This window comes from Marmota flaviventris, chromosome 12 (assembly GCF_047511675.1).
Source record: "Marmota flaviventris isolate mMarFla1 chromosome 12, mMarFla1.hap1, whole genome shotgun sequence".
Classification (NCBI taxonomy): Eukaryota; Metazoa; Chordata; class Mammalia; order Rodentia; family Sciuridae; genus Marmota; species Marmota flaviventris.
The window spans coordinates 93,670,075-93,695,538 of NC_092509.1; the positions used below are offsets into that span (position 1 = coordinate 93,670,075).

Below are 25,464 nucleotides of genomic sequence, written 5' to 3' on the forward strand. Positions count from 1 at the left end.
TATAGTAATCATAAAATTATTGCCATAGGCACGGGCTGCCATGACAGTGTATAATAAAAGGATCTGAGCAAGTCTGTACACGTTCTACAGAGTTACTCAGCCCTGATGGATCCCTGTGAAGGGAATGTTGACATCCTATTGGAACCTATTTCACTTAAAAAAAGAAAAAGGTAAGCCTAAATGTTAAAAAAGTGCCCCTGTATTGAGTTGAAATCCGCCACACTCTGTTCAGACTCTAGCATCTGAACCTATGAAGGACAAACGCACTGCTCTTGACCCCGCAGATCTTCACATAGATGGAGACCTCCTCTTTCTGTTTTTTTTTTTTTTTTTCCTTCTAAAGCTGTGAGATTCCTCTTAAATTAGTATGTAAGTTGGTGAAGGAGGGAGGGAGAAAGGAAGCAAAGGAGACAGGAAGGGAAGAAAAAAGTCCACCTGTTTTCTTTATTTTAAAATGTTTCAAAATATTCTGGTGCTAGCAAGAGCTACAGGTGTGGGGCTGGGGCTGGGGCTGGGCTCAGCCGTGGATGGCTCGCCTAGCATGCACGTGAGGGTTGCTGGGTTTGGTCCTGTGCACCACATAAAAATAAAATAAAAGTATTGTGTCCAACTACAATTAAAACAAAATATTTTTTAAAAAAGAGCTACAGGTATGGAGCAATAACTCAGGAGAGTGAATGTCAGAATCTGTCTCTGACTTTCCTTGCCATCCACATTTCTGAGATCCAACCTCAGCTGCTTTGTGGACACCTGTGACATGCACCTCTGACCTGCACTGATCTCACAGTTATGTGAAACCCCAGGGTCTGGGTTTGATTTTTCCTTCAAAATTTGTACCTTTATTCATTCAATGTACTTGCTAATTTTTTGTTGCACATCTACTATGTATTGGGCACATATTGTTCATTATTGTAGTTGTGTTTGTGGATTAAGTGCTACATTTATCCATATTATACTTCATTTTGAATCCTGATTCTGTAATCCTGTAGACAGTGAGGAACTTGATTTTAAAAACCTTATATTGGTGTGATGTAGTGACACATGCCTGTAACCCTAGGTACTTGGGAGGCTGAGGCTGATTTCAAGTTCAAGGTCAGCCTGGGCAATTTAATGAGACCCTGCCTCACGATAAAATAAAAAGGGCTGGGGATGTAGATCAGTGGTAGAGCACTTGCCTAGTATGTGTGAAGCCCCTGGGTTTAACCCCATTATCCCAAAATATTATATATTTTTTTCTTTGCAAGGACCTAACCATGTTACTGATATACAGTAGGAAGTAAATAAAATTTGATAACTGTAAGGAGATATATCTCACATATCAGATATATGTAGATATAGCTCCTTTTCCAAATAATTGGAAATGTTTTAGGAGAAGTATCCTACAGCAATAGCCTCAGCCGTTTAACCAGCACCCATCCCTTGGGTTGTCTAACTATTTTGTTGTTTGCATTATCAGCCGATCTAAACTTCTTCAGTGTGTCAATCAAAATCACGCAAAGTGTTGATAATTGCCTTGCGAAAAATCTAGACACAGGATGTCTCCACCACCCTTCTAATCTACCAATCTGGTCCGTTTAAAGGAAATGAGGCCAATCTGTCTTCACTTGTTCTAGTCATCACCACTTCCTTTTCTCTGTTGACAAACACTCTTTTAATTTTTATTGACGAGTCAAGAATTTATGAGATGACTGCTTTTGGCTGGGCGAGGCATGCGTCATTTTTCTGGGTGTTTAACATGTTCTTTCAAAACAAAGTCTTCACTAGAAATGCTTTTCTTCTCTTTGTTTGAGGTGCATTTTGTGTCCTCCAAGGGAAGTCTCGTAACATGGTATTTTCATCTAGAGCAAACCCAGGGTCCCTGCATCCCCATGAGGGGGACATACTTTCTTGGCATGCTCCTCTCCACTATAGCTGGCAGGTCTGTGATATAGACAGTAGATTAGTATTTTAATCAAAGAGTTTACAAAATATAGTTCAGAACCTCTGAAAATTTACCAGTTTATTCTCAGTACCTTGGGTTAGTTTTATTTTTTTAATACTTATTTTTTTAGTTGTAGTTGTCAATACCTTTATTTTATTTTTATTTTTATGTGGTGCTGAGGATTGAACCCAGGACCTCGCACTCGCTAGGCAAGCGCTCTACCACTGAGCCACAACCCCAGCCCCCTGGGTTAGTTTTTACAGGTATTATCATCTAGAGTGTAGTAAAAAAAAATACCTGCTTATATTGGTCATGTATAAATAGGCTTTTAAATATAAATTAAAATGTCTAGTACCATTTCTTTAGAATGGACACCATTCATCATGGATTCCGGGGAGGAGGTTTTCACTTGCTCTGTTTTATTTGTAGTAATGTCATGCTACATTCTGTCTGGCCCTCAATGGACTCACTTGTAAAGTGGGGAGTTTGAGCTAGATAGATCAAAATCCGGAATTGCATGATTCTAAACTTAGAGAAGGAAGGTTCCTTTTAAAGTGACACTTGTGCTCACTTTGGTAGCACATATTCTAAAATTGGATCACTACAGAGAAGATTAGTGTGGCCTCGGTGCCAAGGTGACATGCAAATTTGTGAAGCGTTCCATACTGTTATGCCCAAAGTAATTCTGGGCCCAAAGTAAATGCTATGTATTAGCTGCTGTAATTGTGAACTGGCTTCTTTCTTTTTAAGAACAAGTAAAGATAATGAAGCCAAGAAGCTTCTCGAGACTCTAAAAAATAATATTGTAAGAACCACTGCCTTATTTAAATTCAATTGGTGGTTGCAATTTTCAATAAGCCATTTAGAAAAATAAATAAATAAACAACTTTAAAATTAAACCACAACACACACACACACACACGAGTGCAGGTGACATCTAAACAAGAAGGTTGGATCGCATCAGTGTCAACTTCATGGTTGTGCTATTGTACTGCAGGAGGGATACTGGGTAAAGAGTATGTGGGATATCTCTGTATTCCTTTTTACAATAGCATATGAATCTAAAAATCGTCTCAAAAAGTTCTCTTAATGTTAAACCACAATGGGATTTGGAGGTGAGCCGATTTGGAGGTGAGTCGACCTTGCTTGACTACATACTAAATTAAGCCATTTGTGTCTTCCTGCAACTCTGTGAAGTGGAGATGTTACTTCCTACCTAGCAGGACTGTTGGGATCATGAGACATGGTTCCTGATGTGTGGCAGGGACTTACTCAGTATTGGTCACCATCCCCTGCACACCTTCAAGAAAAGATAGATCTAAAGATAGATCTGGAGAAGAAATTGGGGCACGCAGCCTCAATGCCGATCTCCCAGGAAGGGTGCTGTAAAACCTGAAGCCAAAGATGCTTTAGGCGATGGGTACATCAGTGAGAAGAAGCCATAGCAGTGATGTGAGTAACGCTGTTACATAACTGTCACAAATCACCAGGCGGATCAGCTAACATGGCTTGGCATGGTTTACCAATAAAATAAAATAACAAGGCAGCTTCCAAACCCGGTCCTGACACAGCAGCCAGGGTCGCAGTCTACATCGACTCCACGGGCCTAGGAGCTCTGGTGTTTCGGTTGACTCAGACATGTTGTAAATCTGTATAAGTGGAAAAAACCAAAAGCGATGCCTCTCTGGCTGGCCTCCTGAATAACTGTCCCCAAGAGGCCTAGAGAAGCTTTCCTTCGCTTGCAAAGTTTTTAATCATATCTCCCAAATATGAGTTTTCCATGCAGCTGTGTGGATGAGGAAATAGGGAGAGACAAAGGAGAACAGTGCATTCCTAGACATTTCTCGGTCCTGGGATGGGACTGTTGGATGAATGGCCAAAATGTGTCTCCCACATGTCTCCCAAAATACTTTGTTTCCCAGGGCTCTCAGTCTGTGCCCCTGATCTGGGGAATGTTTTATCCGTGATCAGTGACAGAAACATAGAAGGCAAACCTAGCAAATTTTCTAACAATACCGAGGTAAAAGAAGGGTTAGGGGACAGAATCACAATTTTTAAATGATTTTGGCAGGCTTTGGCTGACTGGGCTGAGCACACTAAGTAGTCATTTGATAGGGATAGCGTTAAAAATCCATCCGACAAAGTCAAAAGCAGAAATACAAGTTAGGAGAGGCTTAGATTGGCAAGAGTTTTATATGAAAGGATGTAAGGATTTTATTGGATACAGGAAAGATATGAGTCAACAATTTATTGTATTAAAAAAGAGGTTAGAGATCAAAAAAAAAAAAGGAAAATAATCTTTCTACTTTATCTAATTTGCACTAGTCAGACAATATCCAGCATCATGGAGTCATTTCTAAGGACTAAGTTTAAGAAAGATGTTGATAAATTAGAATGTATCACTGAAAGGAGGAAGGAAAAGGGAGGGCCGAAATTAAATATATTTAATTTCGGCCCTCCCTTTTCCTTAATGTAATATGTAATATAATGTAAATATGTGTATATAAATATATTATATATTACCGCATGGAAGAGGAGTAAATTTGCCTATTTTGCTCTGAAAGCGAGAAGTGGGATTAATGAGACAGAGTTCATGGCAACGTATTTTGGCTCAATAGAAGGAAAAAATTTTCAAATAATTAGAGTAGTTCTTGACAGGAAGAGCTATTTCATGAAATTGTGAGCTTTCTGTTATTGAAAATATTCAAGCCAAGGCCAAAATGAGTGTTTGGGATTCTGAAGGATCCCAATGTGGAAGGAGAGCTTGGGGGAGGTGACCTTTAAGATCACTTCCAACTCCCATAGTCCATGATTTAAGTTAGCGTGAATGCCAAGGCTGCTTATGACATGCTAGAGCTGCTTTTTCAACTCTTGGCTCCAATACTGACCAGCTGTGTGACCTTCAGCTACAAAATTAACCATTTTTTTGTCCCAGTTTTCTCATCCATAAAATAAAGGAGCAGAATTTAATGATATCTCAGTTGCTCCCCAGGGACATCTGTCTCCTTGAATGGCCTCATAATTACAGCATGCTGGGCTGATATCTGCCATTTTTCTGAGTCTGCTTGCAAGGAGGAAGCCTGAAAACCAAAATCCATTCTTGATCCTGGGGGCCACTGAACTAAACTCTCAGTTTGCTTGTTGGAAAGAGAGGGTGATTATGAACCTGGAATTTTCCCTTGAGATCTGCAGGAGGAAGTTGATCAAATAACTGATAATCTGGTTTCTCTCAAACACCTGTACATTCTGACTGAGTTCAGCAATGCCTTTTAAAACAATTTAAGAGAAATGAAGATCATATTACTATTGCAGTGTAGTTCTGTCTTTTGCAAAGCAAACCTTTGTTTTTTATATGCTTAATGACCCGGCAATTGCCATTGAGTTTTGTTTATAGCCGTAAGAACAGATACTTATAAAGCAATTTAGTGACAAATTTGTTCTAAAAGCTTGGTATAAATAGATTTATTTATTTGACTTACAAGCTGAAAATCTAATGATAAATCAATAGATTAGGTCCTTTTTCCCTTTATGGAAAGGGCACAGTTAAAATCTAGTTTGTCTGTCTTCACGGTAAAGAGTGGGTATTCTCAGGCTTCATCACTCAATGACTATGATTTCTTTTGTGGTCCATCTGATCACTAATGCTTTTCTTCTCTCCTTATGGTAGGGTGCTTGACTTACACCACTGTTACATTCTAGCTCTTCCTTTATTCCTTCTTTGACTTCTCTCTGATACCCATATCATTGTCTCCAAATCCCACTTCTTTGGTTATTTTTTCCAACCATCTTCAGCTACCCAGCCATCTGTGTGAGTGTCATTGTTTGCTTTGATGTAGACATAGAAGGGAAGGCACAGGATTTACAATATCTCCTCCAGTTACTGAGGTCAGCAGGGGAAGAAATAAGAAAAGTTATTCTTCTCAAAAGGACATGAAGAATTTAAAACTTCATTCCTTGGCCAGGGATTATGGCCATGAATCCTGTGTCCAAATACAGTACCACATTTTCTTCCATCTCTTTGTTTCCTTGGGTTGGAAATAAAAACAGCTGTTAAAAATAAGAGCATATGAGTCAATCTGGAATCCCAATGTAGTAATTACCATTTCCATCTCATTCAGTCAAGTCCCTCCCAGTGTACTGAACCCCATATCAAGCCCCTAGAGAGAGAGAGAGAGAGAGAGAGAGAGAGCGCACTACCAATGGTGCTGTGTATTTTATAGCAAGACCTTAATTTTCATTTTCTAAACCTCTGAGGTTAAACACTCAATCAGTTGTCAAGCCAAGAAAAACAACAAGGAAGAAAAGAAAATACTTTAACTCAAAAACTTGGGACATGCCCATTTTCTGATTTTCTACTTTGATGAGATCTTTATATTGGTATTAGAAATGTCATTTTCCTAGTTCACATTTTTGAAGGTGGAAAAATCTAGACTTTATGGTTATCTCTGAAGAACTTTTCCTGAACCCTTTTAGAGTCTACACCCTGAAATGTGTTTTCTCTTTTCCAAGTCCCTGAGACTTAAGACCTAGTAAGCCAATCTCAAAAGAGTTACCCACAGCCTGTTAAAAGGTTGTCACTCTTTTAGTTCTGCCCAGATGCCCCATCAGTCAGTTGGCCCTTGACTGAATAATCCCACTGTCTAAAACTAGGAAGGTCTTCCAGTGAATCAACACCTTCAAGTGACCAATTTCATCTTCCTGGGTAAGTGCAGATTAGATGCTGCTAGCAAGACAACTGTGTGTGCCCTGTGGTGAGAGAGACAGGGAACTTGTCCCTTTCCCTCACTTCATCCTCGCTTTCTGAAAATTGATTTCTTTACTGTTTGATTAGACCTTTTCTTTTCTTTTTCTATTTTTGGTGTTGGGGATTGAACCAGGGCCTCATCCATTCTAAGCACTCACTATACCACTGAGCTATACTGCTTCAACCCTGGTTAGATTATTTTAAAAGTTCATTTCCACTAAGATTTCTACAGCTGTGTTATCACTGTGTCCTGCAAAATCTAGTCTTATGTGTTGGAAGGGAAGGCCCTGGCCTGTATGGTGCAATTGGTGAAATTCTAAGATGGACATTTGTCCCCAGCTCCCTCTGTCACACATAAATAAAATCCTGCCATTGGATATCGATTCCTTTGTGGTGGGATACGACTTCTTACATATAACACCACTTACAGTCCAATATTTTTGGAAGGACAAACCCATAAAACTAGTATGTAAAGCAATGTAGTGTGTTGATCAGAAGAAAGTTCAAAGTCAGTCACCCTGGATCTGCCACTTACTATCTCTAGGACTTTGGGCCATTAATTCATCTTTCTGTGCTTTGGGTCTCCTCATCTGTAAAATCATAAGAAATAATACTTTCCTCCAATTTTTGTCAAATCTCAGTGAAACAGGTCAAGTGTTTCAAAGAACGGTATTCTGCTATAGGTGTATTAATAATTATTGTCTAATGTTTGCATGAATTAGCATATTACATAGATGTCCTTTTCACAGATAGTTGACATTAGGTCACAAAGAAATTGGGGTTGTATTTGGGAAACTGAGATACTTTGGACACAAGAGGTGCTGTATGAGTGAGATATGGGGTTGGTAGGGCAAAGTCACTGGTGCCTCGGTGGAGAGAGAGAAGCATTTTTACAGGAGAAAAAAAAGGAGGTTTTTTGCCTGCTTCTGGCTGACGGAATTAATCAGCTAGGATGGTGAAGAAGTAATGTGATGCCCACCTGCAAATGAACTTTGAATTGGGTGCTTGCTCTGCTTTTTCTGTGTCTCATAACTTCATGCCTTGTAAAAGATAATGCTAGGCCTCAACCTTTACATTTGAAGAACCATGGAAAAATCTACACTAGAGCATTTTACTCTGCTAACTGTCCCTTCCTCTTTCCTCCAGATTACATGAAGCAGACGACATTTGAAGCCCAAGCCTTTTTAGAAGCTGTGCAGTTCTTCCGACAGGAGAAGGGTCACTATGGATCCTGGGAAATGATCATTGGTGATGAAGTCCAGGTAACACAGGGCTCAGAATTTCGGATCTTCTCTCTTTCTGGTTGGTAGGAAGTCAGGGTTATTTTTAATAAGCAATCAGAAGAGAAGTCGCAAGAATGAAAAATGTCATTCCAAAGGCCATTTCTCTCTTGGCTAGAAGCGGTTAGTCAGTAAGCTACTGGGCACCCACTACAAAGAACCCCAGGCCAGGCACTAATAGGGCAGCCCAAAGCACCCCAGGCACAGTGGAAAGCTGCTCTCACTGTCTTTTATCAAAACACCACTTCTCCCAAATGACCTCATCCTTCCAGACTAGAAGCAGATGTGAGTAATGGGGTATTGTGCAATGTGTGTATGGGGGGGTGGAGTTAGGGTCATTGGACTTGGATTTAAATCTCGCAAATTATTTAACCTCTTTCAGCCTCAGATTATTCCTCTGGAAAAAATGATCATAATAATGTTTACCTTATAGAATGGTGAGAATTCAATGAAATATTGTTGAAGCAATATTTGGCACAGTACTATCTTTATCTATTGAATAATATATATTTTAATTAATTTATTGGTAAATTATACATAATAGTGGGATTCATTGTGACAGTCATACATGCACATAACATAATTTGGTACTGAATGACATATAAGTGAAGTAGTAAATAGAAACAAATTTCAAAAGCACTAGCCAATTATCTGTTTTGTTTATCTTTTCTACTTTTGTGTCCTCTGTGATCCCTTATAATTTCCCATGATCCCAATAAAATGCCAGTCATGGCCTAAATACCTCAGTGTGAAGCAAATCTCAGTGTGGTCACAAATCTCCAAAGGAAGCTGATTTGTGCTCTGATCCCAGCCTCCGTGATGACACCGTTCACGTGGCTGATCATGCGCATTATTCAGTTATAGGAACATGGTGTCCAAGAATGATATTTATGTATTTATATTTGCTGCATCTCCACGAGAGCCTCTTTTGGAGGTTGCTGAAATTTGCTATCAAGAAACGATATTTCGGAGGCGCCGGATGGTGTTTTGCCCTCTGTATGTTCATTAAACATCTAAAGCCCACATTTTCTCATGATGATGGAGCTGTTCTTCAGTGTTTTGCCATGTGAACTAGAATCTTTCTCCCTCCCCAGCCCCTTCTTCGATTCTAAATCCTTTTATTTCCCAGTACTGGGGATGTTTGGTGGTAGTGCACTCGCCTGGCATGTGTAAGAACCTGGGTTTGATCCCCAGCACACCCCCCCACACACACATACACACACAATCAAATACCATAAGTCAGGGGAAAAAATCCAGAGGAGGGACAATAAGAATGACCTTCTAGGAAACAACTGTAGCATTCCATCTTCTATCAACTAGACAAGAGTTATCAAGTGGCCCCATGAAGAATCTGAGTTTCTTTAGTGAAATCAGTCTCATAAAACCTGAGTGCTAAAAGTGCCTTTCAGGGTGTTTGTCCCGCACTCTCCAGATGAGGAGAAGAACATTCAGAAAGGTTGTCCAAAGCCATTCTGTGACACAGATGGGCCTGGAGAAGCTGGCGAAAGTAAACAGCTTGGTAGGGCTGGGGATGTGGCTCATGCGGTAGCGCGCTCGCCTGGCATGCGTGCGGCCCGGGTTCGATCCTCAGCACCACATACAAACAAAGATGTTGTGTCTGCAAAAAAAACTAAAAAAAAAATATACAAATTAAAAAAAAAAAAAAGAAAGTAAACAGCTTGGTAAAGGTTAAGAGTCACCATCACCCTTAATACCTCGAATGGTGCAGTCAAGCTCCTAAGCTCAGAGCGAAGAGGTCAGGACCAAGGAGCTAAAGAAAGTGGCAAAGTGTAACTGAATTTGAGAATATGACTTCTTTTACCTAAAACACTGGGTTTATTTGCATTTTTTCCCTATCTATGACAAACTTAATCATAACACTGTGTGACCCCCACCCCCACCCCTGGGAACCATATCAGAAGATTCTCAGCCTTGTTACATTATCTCTTCATAGTGGTGACTCACACAGTAAGTATGGTGGGCTCCCCTGGCAATGGTTATTTTAGGCAAGGGTCCAGACAAAGAAGTATCTCAAAATATCTGGCCTGACAGACTGTTAAGGTGAAACTATTTGTATATCAATAAAAAAAAAATCAACACGTTTGCTACTTGTCAATATAATATATCAAGTGAGATCATGAGAGAGAGTCTTCTGCAAAATGTAAAGTAGCTCCAGTTGGTAGGTTTATTATTTGCCTTTACATCAGCCAGATGGGAGAGACCACAGCTCCTAATTCCCAGAGCTGAGTGGTTTCAAGAAAACTATCCACCTTTCAGGCCTCGTCCATGCAATCTAGAGCCGTCCTTTTATTGTATGGTTTTGAGTGTGACCTTCTAAATAGATTTCTCACCCACAGTCCTTCAGTAGCACCAGGGCTGGGGGTCCAGCAGCCTAGTCAGACCTGAGGCCTACCTCAGGAAGTGGGTGATGTCCACTGGGCCCCACAGCTTTCTCAAGCTTTGGTCTCTGAAAGGAAGACTGTGGTGTGGCCTTCAGTGAGTGAGCCCCAGTTTGTTGGTTGTGATCAGCCTAATGACATGCTTGATTATATGCGTGATAAAACTTTAAAATCTTAGTATCCCAGTGGTTAGGTTTGCCCCACACTCTCCCTGTTCTTTTTTATTAGACAAGATTACATTTTTAGGACCCTCATGGTAAAACTCGGTGGATTCTGTCTTGTGTGGAGGAGATTAGAGAACTCTTTTGTTGTTATGATGTATTTGTTAGATTAGCAACTTTCCCTATATAAAGACCCAAGGCCTATGGCCCTGGTTATGGAGAGCTGACCAGGGTAGTGAATCCCAGAGTGGGCCCTGGGCATGTGAGGTGGGATGGGCTGAAGGTCAGAGGAGGCTGATGTTGGAATGAGACAGTTGGGTGTCAGCACCCACAGCTCTTCCTAAGCCCCAATCCACTCACCCCACTTCTACCCTCCTCTTTCTTTTCCCAGACATATTTACTTGTCAACTCCATGGTTGTAAAATGAAACCAAATTTTTTGGAACATTGTGTGGGAAAACCCAGAGAAAACTGTAAGCCCACCCAAATGGAATGTTCTTTCCCCCCCCCCTTTTAGCCTTGTTATAAAACATTTGCCTCTTTTTCAAATCTATTCATACTCACGCTCAAATTCAAACCGATCTCAGCAACAGGGCGCATTAGGACTTTTATTATGATTTTTGAGTTTAATACTTTACAACCAAGATAGTATTTCCTATTGGTCATAAGCTCCGGTGTTAGTTTCTGTGCCTCTTAGCTACCTCTCCTCATGCCACACTTGGATTGCTCAGGCAGGTGCATTCTAAACGGGAGTGTGCCCATCTGAACAGGATGGAGCCCTTCCCAGGGGACTATTAATTACCTACAGAATGTGGTTGTTGACTTGCTGATTTCCATGGAGTTTGTACATGTCAAGTTCCTGTTCAACTCCTCAGAAAATGATGATTCATCTCTTAAATGCCCCCAGAGAATGGTTAAGAAAGGTAAATACATCTCTACCAATGGGCTCCCAGGACTAGTGGAAATCCCATCCCCGTTACACTGTTCATCCCAGTAGGCAGAAGCACAGTGCAGGTGAGCAGCCCCACCTGCTGCCCTGACCTCAGCAGCCTTCTCTCCTGGAAGCCAGGGGCACAGGTGGACTAGAGGGCTTGTGCACCTCCACCTGGGAGTGTGAGCAGAAGCCTCACACCCTTCCCTAACAGAGCCCTCGTGAAAGACAAAATCTAGTGAACTCACAAGTGTTTCCACTAGCATGCTGCTGACCAGTGACCTCTGAAAAAAATCTTCTGTAATCCCCAAAGCATCATTTGAATTTTTACGAGAAGTAAGAAGGAGGAGATCAGTTTTTTTGGATAAATATTATTTCAACTTCATAGAACAGATATCTTGAGTGAGTCTCTGCTTTTCTGCCTGTTTCCATTCCCACCCATCACTACACTTGCCCTTTTGTACATCTTTTTCCCCCCCAATACTAGGGTTTGAACCCAGGGTGTCATGCATGCTAGGCAAGTGCTCTACCACTGAGCTAGCTACACCCCAGATCCCTTTTGCAAATCTTAATCTGCAGCATGCTGTTGAAAGTTGAGCTCTGAGCCCCAGAAGACTCATTGTAAAAGTGAAGCTGAGCAGCAGAACTGCTCCAGTTTGAGGGTGGGGTGTGGGGTAAAGACAGAAGGGTCAGTGTTGAGGGAGCAATAATGCATGGACGTAGATCTGCTCAGTTTCAAAGAAATGTTTTCACTGATCCAAGGAACATTTTAGGAGAGATTTAGGAACACATTTTTAAAAAAACACCCTGGCCTCCCTGTATTCAGCTTAGCCTACCAATGTCCAATTGTTTCAAAGTATTTCTTTCTTTTTCTTTCCTTTTTGTTTGTCAAGCTGTGTCCAGATTTATTTAAGATACTTTTCATAAACACTCATACTATTTCAGGCAGGATATGGACAGACAACGGTATCCAACAACTTTTAAACTCCCTTCTTAGTGTGGACTACCAGCATCCAAAAGCCCTGTAAGACCCAGTGACATCTTCTTTCAGTGCTCTGAACTGGACAAGTTCAGGGTGACAGTTGACACCACATTCAGCATGTTTTTAACAACTTTCCATAAGCCATCACTGCTTTCAAGAAAGGAAAGGAATATGGCAGAACTCTCCATCTGGAGATCCACTATCTAGAAAGGGAAGCTTTTGGGGGGGTACAGGCGGGTAATGGGGATTGAACTCAAGGGCACTCGACCACTGAGCCACACCCCAGCCCTATTTTGTATTTTATTTAGAGACAGGGTCTCACCGAGTTGCTTAGTGGCTTGCTTTTGCTGAGGCTGGCTTTGAACTCATGATCCTTGGGCCTCAGCCTCCCGAGCTGCTGGGATTACAGGCTGCGTCACTGTACCCGTCTAGAAAGGGAAACTTTTGAGGGATACTATCTTAATGGTATCACTGGAAAGTCCAGGTTGTCTGACATACTGATAACCAATTTTGCAAAGAACAGGTTCCCATAGATCTCTGGGTTTAAGGAGGTTAAGTGGATACTGAAGACAGACAGTGAGAAGAGAATGTAAAAACTAATTTTAGTGTTTTCATGCCATGAGGCATCTGTGCCAAGATGGCTGTGTGTCATTGTCAAGGAATCCCTCCTCTGGGAGCCAAGAGGAAGTCCCTCAAAACTACAAGAGAAAAGTGTTTTCCCCACAACAATCCAGCTTTGGAGACTTTTATTTGTGATACATGCTTCTTGCCCCTAAAACAACAATAACATGTTCTGTGTGTTAACAACATAGCTTTAAAAAAGGTAAAACAAAACTCTCTGTTTTTATAAAACTTGATTTAAAAATAGTATTTAAAGCTGTCCAGTCACCAGAAGTAGAGAGTCATCTAAAAAGCAGACACTTTCCTTGGCATCTCCAGGACCTTCAGGCCTCTGTGCCTGGTTTGTTTGGACATCTCCAATTTCTGAGGGTTATTACCATTCTTGCCCATGTCAGTTTTTCCCTTTTGCCCTTTGGGTACATTCTCTTCCTTCTTGGCAGGGGCATTTTGAGGCTTGGGCTCAGCCTTGGGAGAGCAGGTTTAATGAACAACCTTGCAGATCTTCTCTGTGGCTCTTCCTTCACCTTGGCATTAGCAAATCTTTAGCGTTCCTTTCAGCCTTTCTCTCTCTTTCTTTCTTTCTTTTTCTTTTTCTTTTCTTTTTTTTTTTTTTGGCCCAGGATTGAACCCAGAGGCACTTAACCACCGAGCCACATCCCCAGTCCTTTCTATTTTTAAATTTTTTTTTGAAACAGAGTCTCACTAACTTGCTTAGGGACTTGCTAAGTTGCTGAGGCTGGCTTTGAACTTGCGATCCTCTTACCTCAGCCTCCCAAGCTGGTGAGATTACAGGTGTGTGCCACCACATCTGGACCTTCAGCCTTTCTCTTGGGCATGGTGGTGGTGCGGGATGTAAGTGCTGGACACGGGAATGCAGTGGCTCAGGGGCTCTAGGCCGTCTGGGGATTGTTCGCGAGCTCTTCTTCTTTACATTGCTCCTCTTTTCTTTTTCTAAATGTCAGAGAGGGTGAAGACGGTGTTCTTTCCATGGGGTAATAGCACTGGAGAAGGGTTAGCAGACGGTTCTGTTCCTTGTGAATGTTTAAGCATGTTTACTCCACAAGATTGTCTTAGTTGATATTTCTGTGGCCTCAGAACCAGGGGTAAGCTATTAACCTAGGCTGGGGGTCTGATTCATGGTGGAGTGGGTCTTATTTAAATGCACAAGGCCCTGTGTCCATTCCCCATCCCCAGCTACACACACACACACACACACACACACACACACACCCCATTACCCCAACAGAGTTCACAAAGCCCAGGACGGAGACAGCCACTATGAGATCTCTAGTAGGCCTAATGCTCAGACCAGCTGGCTGACCTAGGGCTCTCTTCCACACCCCAGATCCTGAGCAACCTGGTGATGGAGGAGCTCCTACCAACCCTTCAGACAGACCTGCTGCCTAAAATGAAGGGGAAGAAGAATGACCGGAAGAGGGCCTGGCTCGGTGTAAGTGATGCGGTTGCTCTGCAGCCCTGCTTCTCAAAATGCACCTCCTCTTCCCTTTCCTTTTCAGGGCATTTGTTGTTGCTGATTTTAAATAGTTTGTTCTCTGGGTGAAGAAATGCCCACCTCAAGCCTGCTTACTTTCACTTACATGAGGACTAATCCAAACAAACTTGAACTTTAAAAGAAAAATTCAAAATGCGCCTGCAGTTCATTCATGCCGTGGGAGTCTGCGTCAACCCTCCTCCTCCCTCTAAATGAGCCCCTCACACCCTCCCCCCTGCAAGCCAAGATTCATGTGTCCTTCCCTTTCAGCTGCTGGAGGAGGCTTACAACCTGGTTCAACACCAAGTTTCAGAAGGATTAAGTGCCTTGAAGGAGGAATGCAGAGCTCTGACCAAGGGCCTGGAGGGAACAGTCCGATCAGACATGGATCAGATTGTGAACTCAAAGAACTTTTTAATTGGGAAGATCAAAGGTCAGTGGAGATAATCCATGCTCCTCCTAATTAAATAAGCTGTATGTTTAGCGATTCGTTCATAGTTAGATCTCTTAACTAGCCATCTGTATCTGCAAGTCTCACATCGGTGGTTTCAAACAGCTTCAGATCAAAAAAATATATATTTTTAATTGTATTCACCAGGTACAGATTTCTATTCTTGAAAATTATTTCCTAAATAATACAGTGTAACAACTATTTATGCAGCGTTTGTGTTCATTAGGTATTATAAGAAATTAGAGATGACTTGAAGTATATCATGTATACAGACAGATGCACGTAAGTAAAACACAAATACTGTGCCGTTTTATATCAGGAACTTGAGTGCCCTTGAGTTTTGGTGTTCTCGGTAGTGGAGGTAGATGGGTCTTGCCCAAAATACTGAGTGATTACTGTTCATAGTTTTAGAGAATTAAACTGAGGGAACTGGGGAGGTGTAGGTGCCATGAAGGGCCTAGGTCTTTCCTTTGAGGCTTCGTGGATACGAGGTGGAGGGAACTTGCTTCATGCCCTGTGGTGTTACCTGTGTATTCTGATGCTGTCTATGCTGCCCCAGTTATTGGACTTCTTATATGGACTTAAAGTGGCTTCTGTCCACCTCTGCTGTGCTGTAAGCTCTCAAAGACCAGAGCCAAGCCAGGCACGGGGACGCAAGTCTGTGATCCCAGCAGCTCGGGGCGCTGAGGCAAGAGGATGGCGGGTTCAAAGCCAGCCTCAGCAACAGTGAGGCACTAAGGCAACTCCATGAGACCTTGTCTCTAATAAAATACAAAATTGGGCTGGGGATGTGGCTCAGTGGTTGAGTGCCCCTGAGTTCAATCCCTGGTTCCAAAAAAAATAAAAAAGACCAGAGTCATATTGCTTTGGTTTACTCAAATATATTCTTGCCTAGTACCATATCTGGCATAGATGGACTCTCAGCAAATAGTTAAATGAATAACAGACTTTCTTTTGACTGGAAAGCCTACAATTTTGGCTTAGAGTCAATAAATCTGAGTTTCTAGCTCCAACTCCAACATTGGCCAGTCCTATGTACTTGGGAGGTCACTTGAATTCTGTTTGCCTCAGTGTTCCTCTCTAAAATCAGGAGGGCTCAGAAGGGTGGGGTTGGCAAGTGTGGCCCACCACCTGATTTTGTTCTATGGGACACAATTATGCTCATTCATTCACGTGTTGTCCGTAGCTGCTCTCTGTTGTAACATTAGAATTGAGTAGTTGGAACTGAGTCCTTATGGACCGTGAGATGACAAAATTGACTATCTGGCTCTTGATGGAAAAGTTTGCTCATTCCCCCATGAGAGGACTTAAGTGGCCTTGAAGGAATCCCCCATGATAAATCCTAAGATTCTAAGGTATCTGGGGCCTCCATAACCCCATGAACATATCAACCTGATGTCATTTCAGAGGAAGAGCAGGGAGGCTCATTTGTGATTGATTATCAACAATCTTTTTAGATAGTTAGTTCTCAGATATCATGGGCTTATTTAAAAAATGTTTACCACCTGCCTCCTGAGCTCAGTGGAGCTTTGGCAATGCACTCGGAGGCCCCAGTTCCTGGACTCCAAGGCGTGCAGTCTGATGGGATTGTCCGATCGGGGGATTCTCCTGTGCAGTTCAGGCCCTCTTCATACTGCAGCTCAGCTTGCTTCTGGGCTCTCAGAACAGGTCCTGGCTGAGAGAAGATGAGAGAAGGCCTAACACCACGAGTGCATGGTGTCTGTCTGGGTCTGTTCACACGATGCCTTCCGAAGCCAGAGGTAGAGCAACTCCAGAGCGCTGTCCGTTTGCTGTCATCCACGTCTCATTGCTCCATGAGCGCAATGATCTAGGGTTGAATATATGTTGAAACACTCTCTACAGCTTCAAACTGCCAACACCAACTCCTGTGCCAACTCTCTGCCCTCTGGGGCTGCGCTGGGCCCAACCACAGACATTCCCATGGCTCAAATTAAAACATTCTCTCATCTAAATCTGTTGCTCTGTGTGTCCTCATACACTGGAAAAAGATTCTGCCCTGGACTATTAGTTGTTTCCTAAAAGAAACCTTAAAAAGCTGGGCATAATGGAGTACACCTGGAATCCCAGAGGTGTGGGAGGCTGAGGCAGGAGGATCGCAAGTTCAAAGTCAGCCTCAGCAACTTAGTGAGGCCCTCAGCAACTCACTGAGACCCTGTCTCTAAAGAAAATATAAAAAAGGGCTGGAAGGTGGTTTAGTGGTTAAGCACCCCCCAAAAATTAGAAAAAAAAAAAGAAAAAAAAATTTTAAAAAGAAATAAACCCTGAGTCTTTTTAAAACAAAATATCGGAAGCACATTTTAACCAGACCTCTGGTTTCCTACCTTTAAACAAGGAGAGAAATCTCAGGCTGCATTGATAAAGGGCCTTGGATTTCAAACAACCACAACAACAACTGTGGGCGTAGTGAGCAGTGCTCTCTGCACTTGAGCTCTGCTCCGTAGTTATCTTTTAATTTCTTCAGCATTTATTCTACTTCTGCTGAGTCCAGGGGCTGTGAGAATTAAAAGACAACATGATTTTCCAGGTAGAAGATGAATATCTTCTTGTCACAGATACAGAGACAGAAGGAAGAATATGGGAGATGCCCTGAGAGGTTAGAACAAAGCTTAGTGGTTCCCAGTCAGGATCCCATTTCACCTTCAGAAAACTGTGTGGGTGCATCCTAAGGAGGGTGCTCTTTGAGTGTTGGGCAATTAGAAAGAAAGAATGATAATGCCAACAGGTACAATAAGAGTTAGAAGGAACTGCAGGCTTCCAGGGCTCCTTCTCGGTTCTACGCACTTTGCAAATCGTAAACCCATTTAATCCTCATCATAATCCCAGGAAGTAATGACTTTTATGATCTCCATTGTACAGATAAGAAAATCGAGGCAGAGATTAAGGAACTTGCCCAGCTAGTGAGTGGCGGTCTGGCTCTGAACCCTTCCTTTTGGCTCCGTGGTCCCCTCAGGGCTTTGTGACAGTTGTCCTCACTTGAGCAAGCCTTTTGAATTAACATGTCACAACACGGTATTCATCACAACCGCATCTTTGCATGCTTGAGAAAATAGCAGAGCATCCAAGTGTGGGATGTGGAATTTAAGCAGCCCATGAGAAGACACCTGAAGACCATACATAGTTCAGGAAGCTGTCACCTGAAGATCATAGTTCAGGTGGTACCAGGGCATTAGGCTCTCCCCGATGGGTGGCATTTGATATGGGCCTTGAAGACATGAGAAGGATGTTTATGAGTAAAAATGGAAGAAGAAAGGCCCAAGTGAAACATGGGTGAAAGAAGGCAGGAGAGCGGGCTGGAGTACCCTGCGGCAAACAGGAGGCCAGAGCAAGTGCCCTGAGGAGCATCCCCTGCCACGCCCACCCTCCCAAGCCTTGTCCACCTTGGCTGCAGGGGAAGTCGGCCAGCTCTGCCAAATCACGACTTCACGTTGCAGGATTATTCCAAATTTTCAATTAGATTCTTTTCAAGTAGTTCCTCTCACACTTAATTAACTAATAATTAATTTATTCTCCTGGCAAACAGTTTTGCATTTTAATATCAAAACAAGTCATTTTTACAAGGCATAGATTGTTTCATATTTGAACCATACAACCAAAATGGTTTTTTCCTAGTAATTCCATGGCCTGTTTAATAGTTTACATCCCAAATATTTTTAGTGCTATTCATCTAAGATTCTCAGAATCAAAGGACCCATTTGATCCTCCATGACTCTGACTTATTTCTGTAAACCAAAACCATTCGTCTCCCCATAAGCAAGTTCTTTGCCAATAAGAACTTTAAAAACACACTTGAATTTAGTCTCACTTTTGCAAACTAGGATGTGACCTTGGCTGAGTCACCCAACACTGCCAGGCCTCTTTTTCCCCCATCTATAAGATGGAGGTGGGATGCCTGGGGGCTTGAGCTTCCCTTTTCAGTTCTGGGATGCTGTGACAAGGCTTGTGACCTGTCCAGCTCCGCAGAGCAGGCTCAGCCCTGTCCCCTACTCACTGCTTCTGAAGCTAGCTGATCCTGAGAATCCCCCTGTGCTGGCTGCCACAGGCTCCCCTGCCCTGCTCTGTCACACCCAGACCCAAGGTCTTCCTCCTCCAAGTCAAAGCGAGTATTTGTCTCTGGGGAGAGGAATTATGGCAACATTTTTTTTAAATCCCTCTTTGTGATTTTCTGTTCTCTGTACATATCTGTTGCGATATTTTTTCCTTATCAGGGGAAAAAAATATTGTGGTCTTGTTTGGATTTGCTTTAATTGTGAATGGGGACAGAAGGTATGATGGCAAACTGAATGCAAGTTTGTTCCATTTGACCAAGAAAAGATCGTCCTTAAAAAGTTTGTGGGTGCGGGGCGGGTGATGGAATTACATTCGTTCTCTTAGAGAAATGAATATATAAAAATATAAATTATAAAATAATAAATCATGTTTATAGAAAAATAACCTGCATATATGAGGAGGAGGATGGATAGGAGCAGGCGGGTCCCCAGCATTTTCTTCTTAGTATTAGGTTTTGCGTGTTCTCAGAAACCAAGCAAAAGAGAAAGAAACCGGGCAGAGGAAACTCGGGAGGGGAGAGTGTCTGTTTGCGCGGCTTCTCAGAGCAGCCATTGGTTTCCATTCTGATGAGCCCTGGCACTGGACCATGGTGCCCATCTGTCTGGCCCATTTGAACCTGCCTAAGCTGCTAGGTGGTTCCATGGGGTACCGTCCAACCCTGACCTGGCTCCAGTGCCCTGGATCCAATTTTACCCTAAGTCACACTTTTTTTTTTTTTTTTTGGCTATTTCCTACCGCAGCATTGGTGGCCCAACCCGCAGAGAAGAGCTGTGGGGAGAGTGTGCAGCCTTTCCTGGCGTCCATTCTGGAGGAGCTCATGGGGCCAGTGAGCTCAGGGTTCAGTGAGGTGCGCTCGCTCTTTGAAAAAGAAGTGGATGAGCTCAGCCGGAGCTTTCGCACCACCAAAGACGGTGCCCAGCTAAAGCAGGTAGGATGGCAAGCCAGGAGATGCGGGCGGCTGGGCTGCTGGGGCTGCCCTCCCCAGGGTGCTTCATCTGCCCACCTGCCTCCTTTTCTCTCTCCTCCCTCTCCTCTGCCCTCCCAACCACTCATCTGCCCTCTCCTCTACCCATCCAGCCACCTCATTTATCTGCCCATTCATACATCCCTCCATTCACCTAATTTTCTTCATTAAAGATGTCCAAGTTGCAAAAATAATAATGTTTGTATAAGTGAAAGAGTATACTCAGTTCATATATACACAATATTCACAGGCAAAATTAATCATCATCACTGATACACACGAATCCAGTCCTCCCCCAACTCCTAGCCACCTTCATTCCCACGCCCTGAATTAGTAATATAAGTAGCTCCATGTGTTTTCCTGGGGTTTTTTTTCTTTGTTCTTCCAAATATATAAGCATATACCCTCATTTAAAGAACTTTCTTTGATTCGTTTATTTTCAAAACTATACACTCGGGATATAGAATGGGGTTTTTCAAAGTGGGGTCCCTGGACCAGCATGTTATTATCACCTGGTTGTTAAAAATGCAAATCCTCAGGCCCCTCATCATATCGGGAACTCTGGGGAAGGGACCCTGATATCTTGTTTCAGCAAGACCTCCAGAAGATTTGGTGTACCCTAAAATTGAGAATAATTTTCTACTTGACATATCGTGATGCACATCCCTGTAAGTCAGTAGATTAAACCAGATGATTTAATTCTGATTCTTTTCCTTCCTCCCTCCCTCCTTCCCTCCTTCCTTTTCTGCCTTCTCTCCCTCCTTTCTTCCTTCCATCATTAAAAGCTAATCGCTATTTTTTTCTTTCAATTGTACATATTTATGGGATACAGTGTGATAATTTGATACATATATATAGTGCATAATGATCAAATTGGAATAATTAGCATTCCACCTCCTGAAACATTTGCCATATCATTGTGTTGGGAACCTTCAAACGTGTGTAGCTCTTGATAAAACACACGATGAATTGTTGTAAGCTGTAGTCACCCTTCTGTGTTGTCTCTTTCTTATGTCCCTATGCATATATTCAAATGTATAATTGTATAAAAACAACACTGTTTTGTAAACCCTTTGAGGTTTTCTTTGCAGCCTGTTTTTTAAATTTGCCTTTACTACCCTTCCTCCGGAACACCACTCACCTCCTCTTAAATAACTAGTGTCACTGACTTAGCAGGTGCTACCCTGTACTTTCCCCATGCTTATATAGTATATAAACATGCATATTCATAAGCTATTTTCTTATGATTTGCTTTTAGAAAAGTGGCATTATATTTCCTACACTGCACTGCTTATCAGTTTTCTCATTCAAAAATACTTCATGAAACTGTTTCCACGGTAACCGTTCTAGCTCTAAATCATTCTTTGTGATGGCTGCATAATATTTCCTATATGAAAGCACCATGATTTATTCAATCATGCCAACATTGCTGGCACCATGAACAAAGCTACAATAAATTATCTGTACATATATCCTTATATCCTGATGTTTTTATTTCTGTGGGATAGATTCCTGGGTTGAAAGGTATATTTCTCATGTTAATAGATGTTTTCATTGTACTTTTTAAAAAAGGTTTAAATTTTACATTCCACTAATTGTATATGGCAGGGGCTTTCTCCCCCACATTGCCATCAGTGATAGGTGTTATTGCCTGTTTGAACTTTGACAATTTAATAAGAGCAAAGTGACAACCCGTTTTTCCTCCCCTGCCTGCTTAAATAATTGACATTTTTTTTTTTAAATGACACATTTCTTAATCACACAACAAGGGTCAAATTCGACTGTGCTTTTGATCATTAATTCCACTTCAGTGAACCAGTCCATAATTTGCTTCTTAAAGAGAGTAATTTTTCCCTTTAAAGAACAACGGGAATGGCCCTTTAACACTTCCTGACAGACGATGCATCCTGCCTCTCAAGGTTCAACCTGCCTCTCTCCCTGGAGTCCTCATTCTTAGCAACCTTCTTTCTGTCTTCTTCTCCACCTAGTCTCCTTTTTATATTAAGCAACCATTCTTCAGTTTTAAAAAAATATTTTAAAATAAACTTTGAAAATAGAATGCTTCTGTTGCGGCAACATTTGCCTGTGAGAGTATGTTGACAATCGTGGGGGTTCAGCAGCTGGGCTCTTGCAGGAAGAAGCCCTGTGGCCTCATTGATTAAGGTGGCAGTTGTGCAAACTGAGTAGGAGAGACCCCAGCTTTCAAAGCTGGGTGTCTGCTGTCAACCCTCTTCCTCTCACCCACTCTCCATCACGAGCACCTTAGAGAGGCCTTCTGCAGAGGGAAGCCCTGTGCGCCCTGCAGAGCCTCAGAGGGGTGTGAGGAAGCCTGCTTCCCTCCCCGAGTCTAGGAGTCCAGGGAGCTTCCTAGTCTCCCTGGGGTTTAGGAGAGGGCTGTCACTCCTTTAAGAAAGTCTTGCCAATTCCATTTGCCAAAGAGCCTGCCTGCCTGATTCTTGAGCTTTGGAGTGGGAACTTGGAGTTTATCAAGAACTTAAGAAGCTGGAGTCCCCCTGAATGCACCCTTGGGTCTTGTCACCCGGTTGTTTCTGACATGGGTTTCTGTCCTAGCAATAGAGTTGCCCAAGGGACCCACTGAAGAATGAAAACAAAGCAGCTGAAAATGTCCCAGGTCTGAGTAGTGATTCACTCTAACTGTATGACATGGCTCCAGACTGAAGGTATTTAATTTTTCTCTTCACTGAAACGCAGCATCTAGACCAGCTTATGAATCTTCCTCTGGAATCTGTGAAGATGGAACCTTGTTACACTAAAGTCAACCTGCTCCCAGAGCGCCTGCAGGAACTCCAGAGCCGCTTCAGGTGCCCCCACGTGGATCTGGTGGTCCAGAGGACACAGAACGACATGCAGGAGGTGGGAGCAGCAGGCAGCCCTGGTTCATGAGGACGGAGAGGGGGCAGAGAAAGGTGCTGGAAGAGGAGCGGGTACTGGTGTCACTCAGGGAAATGGGCACGATTCCTCCGCCCTGTTGATTGAAGACACACTCTGTCCTTCACAGGCTTCTCCTTCCTTCCATGTTGATGAGCATCACAGAGAAGAAATACCTGAGGGACTGGAGTAGCATTAATTGGTTATTACTTGGTTGCTCGGTGCTTTTCACCTTGCTTGGCCTGCACTTTAGAAACTTCTGGGGAGATTTTAAGACATACTGATGTCTCCACCTTATCCCTAGTGATTCTGAATATATATTGATGTATATAAGTAGGTGGACAGATATTTTATATATGTAATTCCCATAAATATTAATTTACATATGTAAATATTTATAATTTATATATATGTAAAAATTTTAAAAGAACTTCCCCTGCCTGCCTTCCCACTCTTTCTAATACACAGCTGGGATTGAGAACAACTGGCTTAAGTTAATTTCCTAACCTGATTAAGAGTAAGCCAGCCAATCAATCATGACTTCATATTTGAATTTCTTGTGTCTATCGATAGATTCCTTTTTTTTTTTTTTTTTTTTTTTTACCCGCAAGGAATTTTTTTCCCCAGGAACAGAAATGAATACCAAACTCTTTCTGTATTACAGTATTCCTAAATGAAGAAAGTTGTAACCAGGCGTTATTCTATTTCACAGATATTTTGGGGCGAGCTTACTCTAGGCTGGACATTGTGCCAGATCCCATTTCACAGATCAGTAGTGACACAGATTCTTAGATAAATTCACTACAGTGTTGAAAGTGGGTTAAATGGTGTGGGATCAATCCCAGGCATGGGAAAGAAAGGAATGTTTTTTTTTTTTTTTTTCTTATGGGTAGGATTCATCATTATATCTTATTATCTAACCTCTAAGTTGTCAGGGATTAAAGATGGGCAAGGAACAAAACTGGGCAACAGTTTAACGGCAATCTAGATAAGAGTGCACCCCTGAGGACTGGATACAGGTACAACTGTAGAGAATAAGACATCTATCTGAACCATCTCTGTCTCCTGACCTCACCCTCTCTCCCTTCCCAGCCTTGCAGAGAAAGGAAGGATGTGAGGTGGTAGGATGGGAAGCAGAGAGATGTGCTGTGGAGTAGTTGATGTCCACCTAAGCCTGGAGATGCAGCCTGAAAATGGTTGGCAAAGGCTCCCACCTCATCTTGTCAATCTGTGGCTGCAGCACCAGAGTATGGAGGAGGAGCATCTCAGTCCCACAGCCCTGGGCTTTCTAGATGAGGGACGATGGGGAACAGATGAGGGAAAAAAAAAAAAAAAAAAACACCACATGCATGCAGACCTGCATACGTCCCTCCTAACCTCTTACTGATTGCCCTGTAGCCATGTGGCTGTTGGTCTCACAGCCCAGGTAGTGGGATGAGAACCTGTTGCCCTCGCTCACCTCCCAGAACAGCAGGACTCTGTGGGCTCAACCCCTCCCTTCTCTCCAAGCCCAAATGGACATCGCTGGGTGGTCATCCCAGCCTCTCACTTGTTCTGTTTCTGTGTTGTTCTGGTTTCTAGCTCATGCAAAATGCAGTATTCACCTTTGAGCAGTTGCTTTCCCCACATCTCCAAGGAGACGCCTCCAAAATTGCAGCTGCCATTGAGAAGGTCAAGCTCCGAGTCCTGAAGGTAAAGGCTTTTTCTCATCTGTGGGAGCATAAAACAAGAAAACCCCTGTTTCTTTTGTTAGGTGAAAATACCTTGTCCTCCCTTTCAATCTGCTCTTCCCCTCTCCTTCCTCTCCCCGTGACTGTCATCCAGCAGCAATTCCCCCAGTGGCTTTCATGCCTCTTCTGCCATCTAGTGGAGACTTTAGGGACTACAGTTACTCAGCATCCTTACCCACCATTAGAAGTAACTAAGCTTACTTTCACAGCGGTCGAACTTGACAAACGTTATTGGCTGTCCCCACAAGCACTATGACAGGTATTGTATAATACATAAAAACAGGCAAGGCACAAATTCTCTCTTCAAAGAGTTTACAACATAGTAAAATCCATAAAATCAGCCAGCATTTTTAAGAAAAATCAAAATCTGAAGGCAAAAGAATTGCAAGGAAAAGGTATCTGCCAAATGAAATTGTTTTAAACTGGCTTCACATGTGAGTGCAGAGTAAATGGTTGCAATAATAGGAATTTGTATAAATATAGTATATTGTTAAGGCTTTTTAAAAACACTTAGGCTGTTTCGTTTGATTCTCACAGGAAGTTGTGAGATGATTAGAATGTACCCCCAATGTACAGATGAGGAAACGAATCCTCTAAAAGCTTAAGTGATTTACCAAAGCTAAATCAGCTATTCAGTGGTGATCTACTAATTTTTTTACCACCTGCTGTTTCCCTAAACACTGCTCTCAGAAGGTCAAAGTCCCACAAAGCCTGGAGGTGGTCCTTGGATTTTAGACCTGCTCTTGATGTCTCATAGACCAGAGGAAACTCTAGCAACCAAATCATTGCAATTTTAAAAATGATAAAAACAATGAAAACATGATAATACAAA

General features: G+C 42.4%; 1 protein-coding gene and 1 non-coding gene across 2 annotated transcripts in view; both read left to right on the forward strand.

The window, feature by feature from the left end:
• The window catches only part of Niban1 (niban apoptosis regulator 1), a 140,565-nt gene that overhangs the window by 102,128 nt on the left and 12,973 nt on the right, over positions 1 to 25,464 (forward strand). The window contains exons 6-11 of the mRNA XM_027934880.2: positions 7,812 to 7,927; positions 14,384 to 14,488; positions 14,801 to 14,963; positions 19,790 to 19,977; positions 22,726 to 22,887; positions 24,484 to 24,594. Coding sequence (XP_027790681.2) covers positions 7,812 to 7,927; positions 14,384 to 14,488; positions 14,801 to 14,963; positions 19,790 to 19,977; positions 22,726 to 22,887; positions 24,484 to 24,594 — 845 coding nt within the window. The remainder of the gene's footprint in view (positions 1 to 7,811; positions 7,928 to 14,383; positions 14,489 to 14,800; positions 14,964 to 19,789; positions 19,978 to 22,725; positions 22,888 to 24,483; positions 24,595 to 25,464) is intronic.
• Positions 2,485 to 2,591, forward strand: LOC114092496 (U6 spliceosomal RNA). Its single transcript, XR_003582751.1, has one exon. It is a non-coding gene; the product is annotated as a U6 spliceosomal RNA (small nuclear RNA).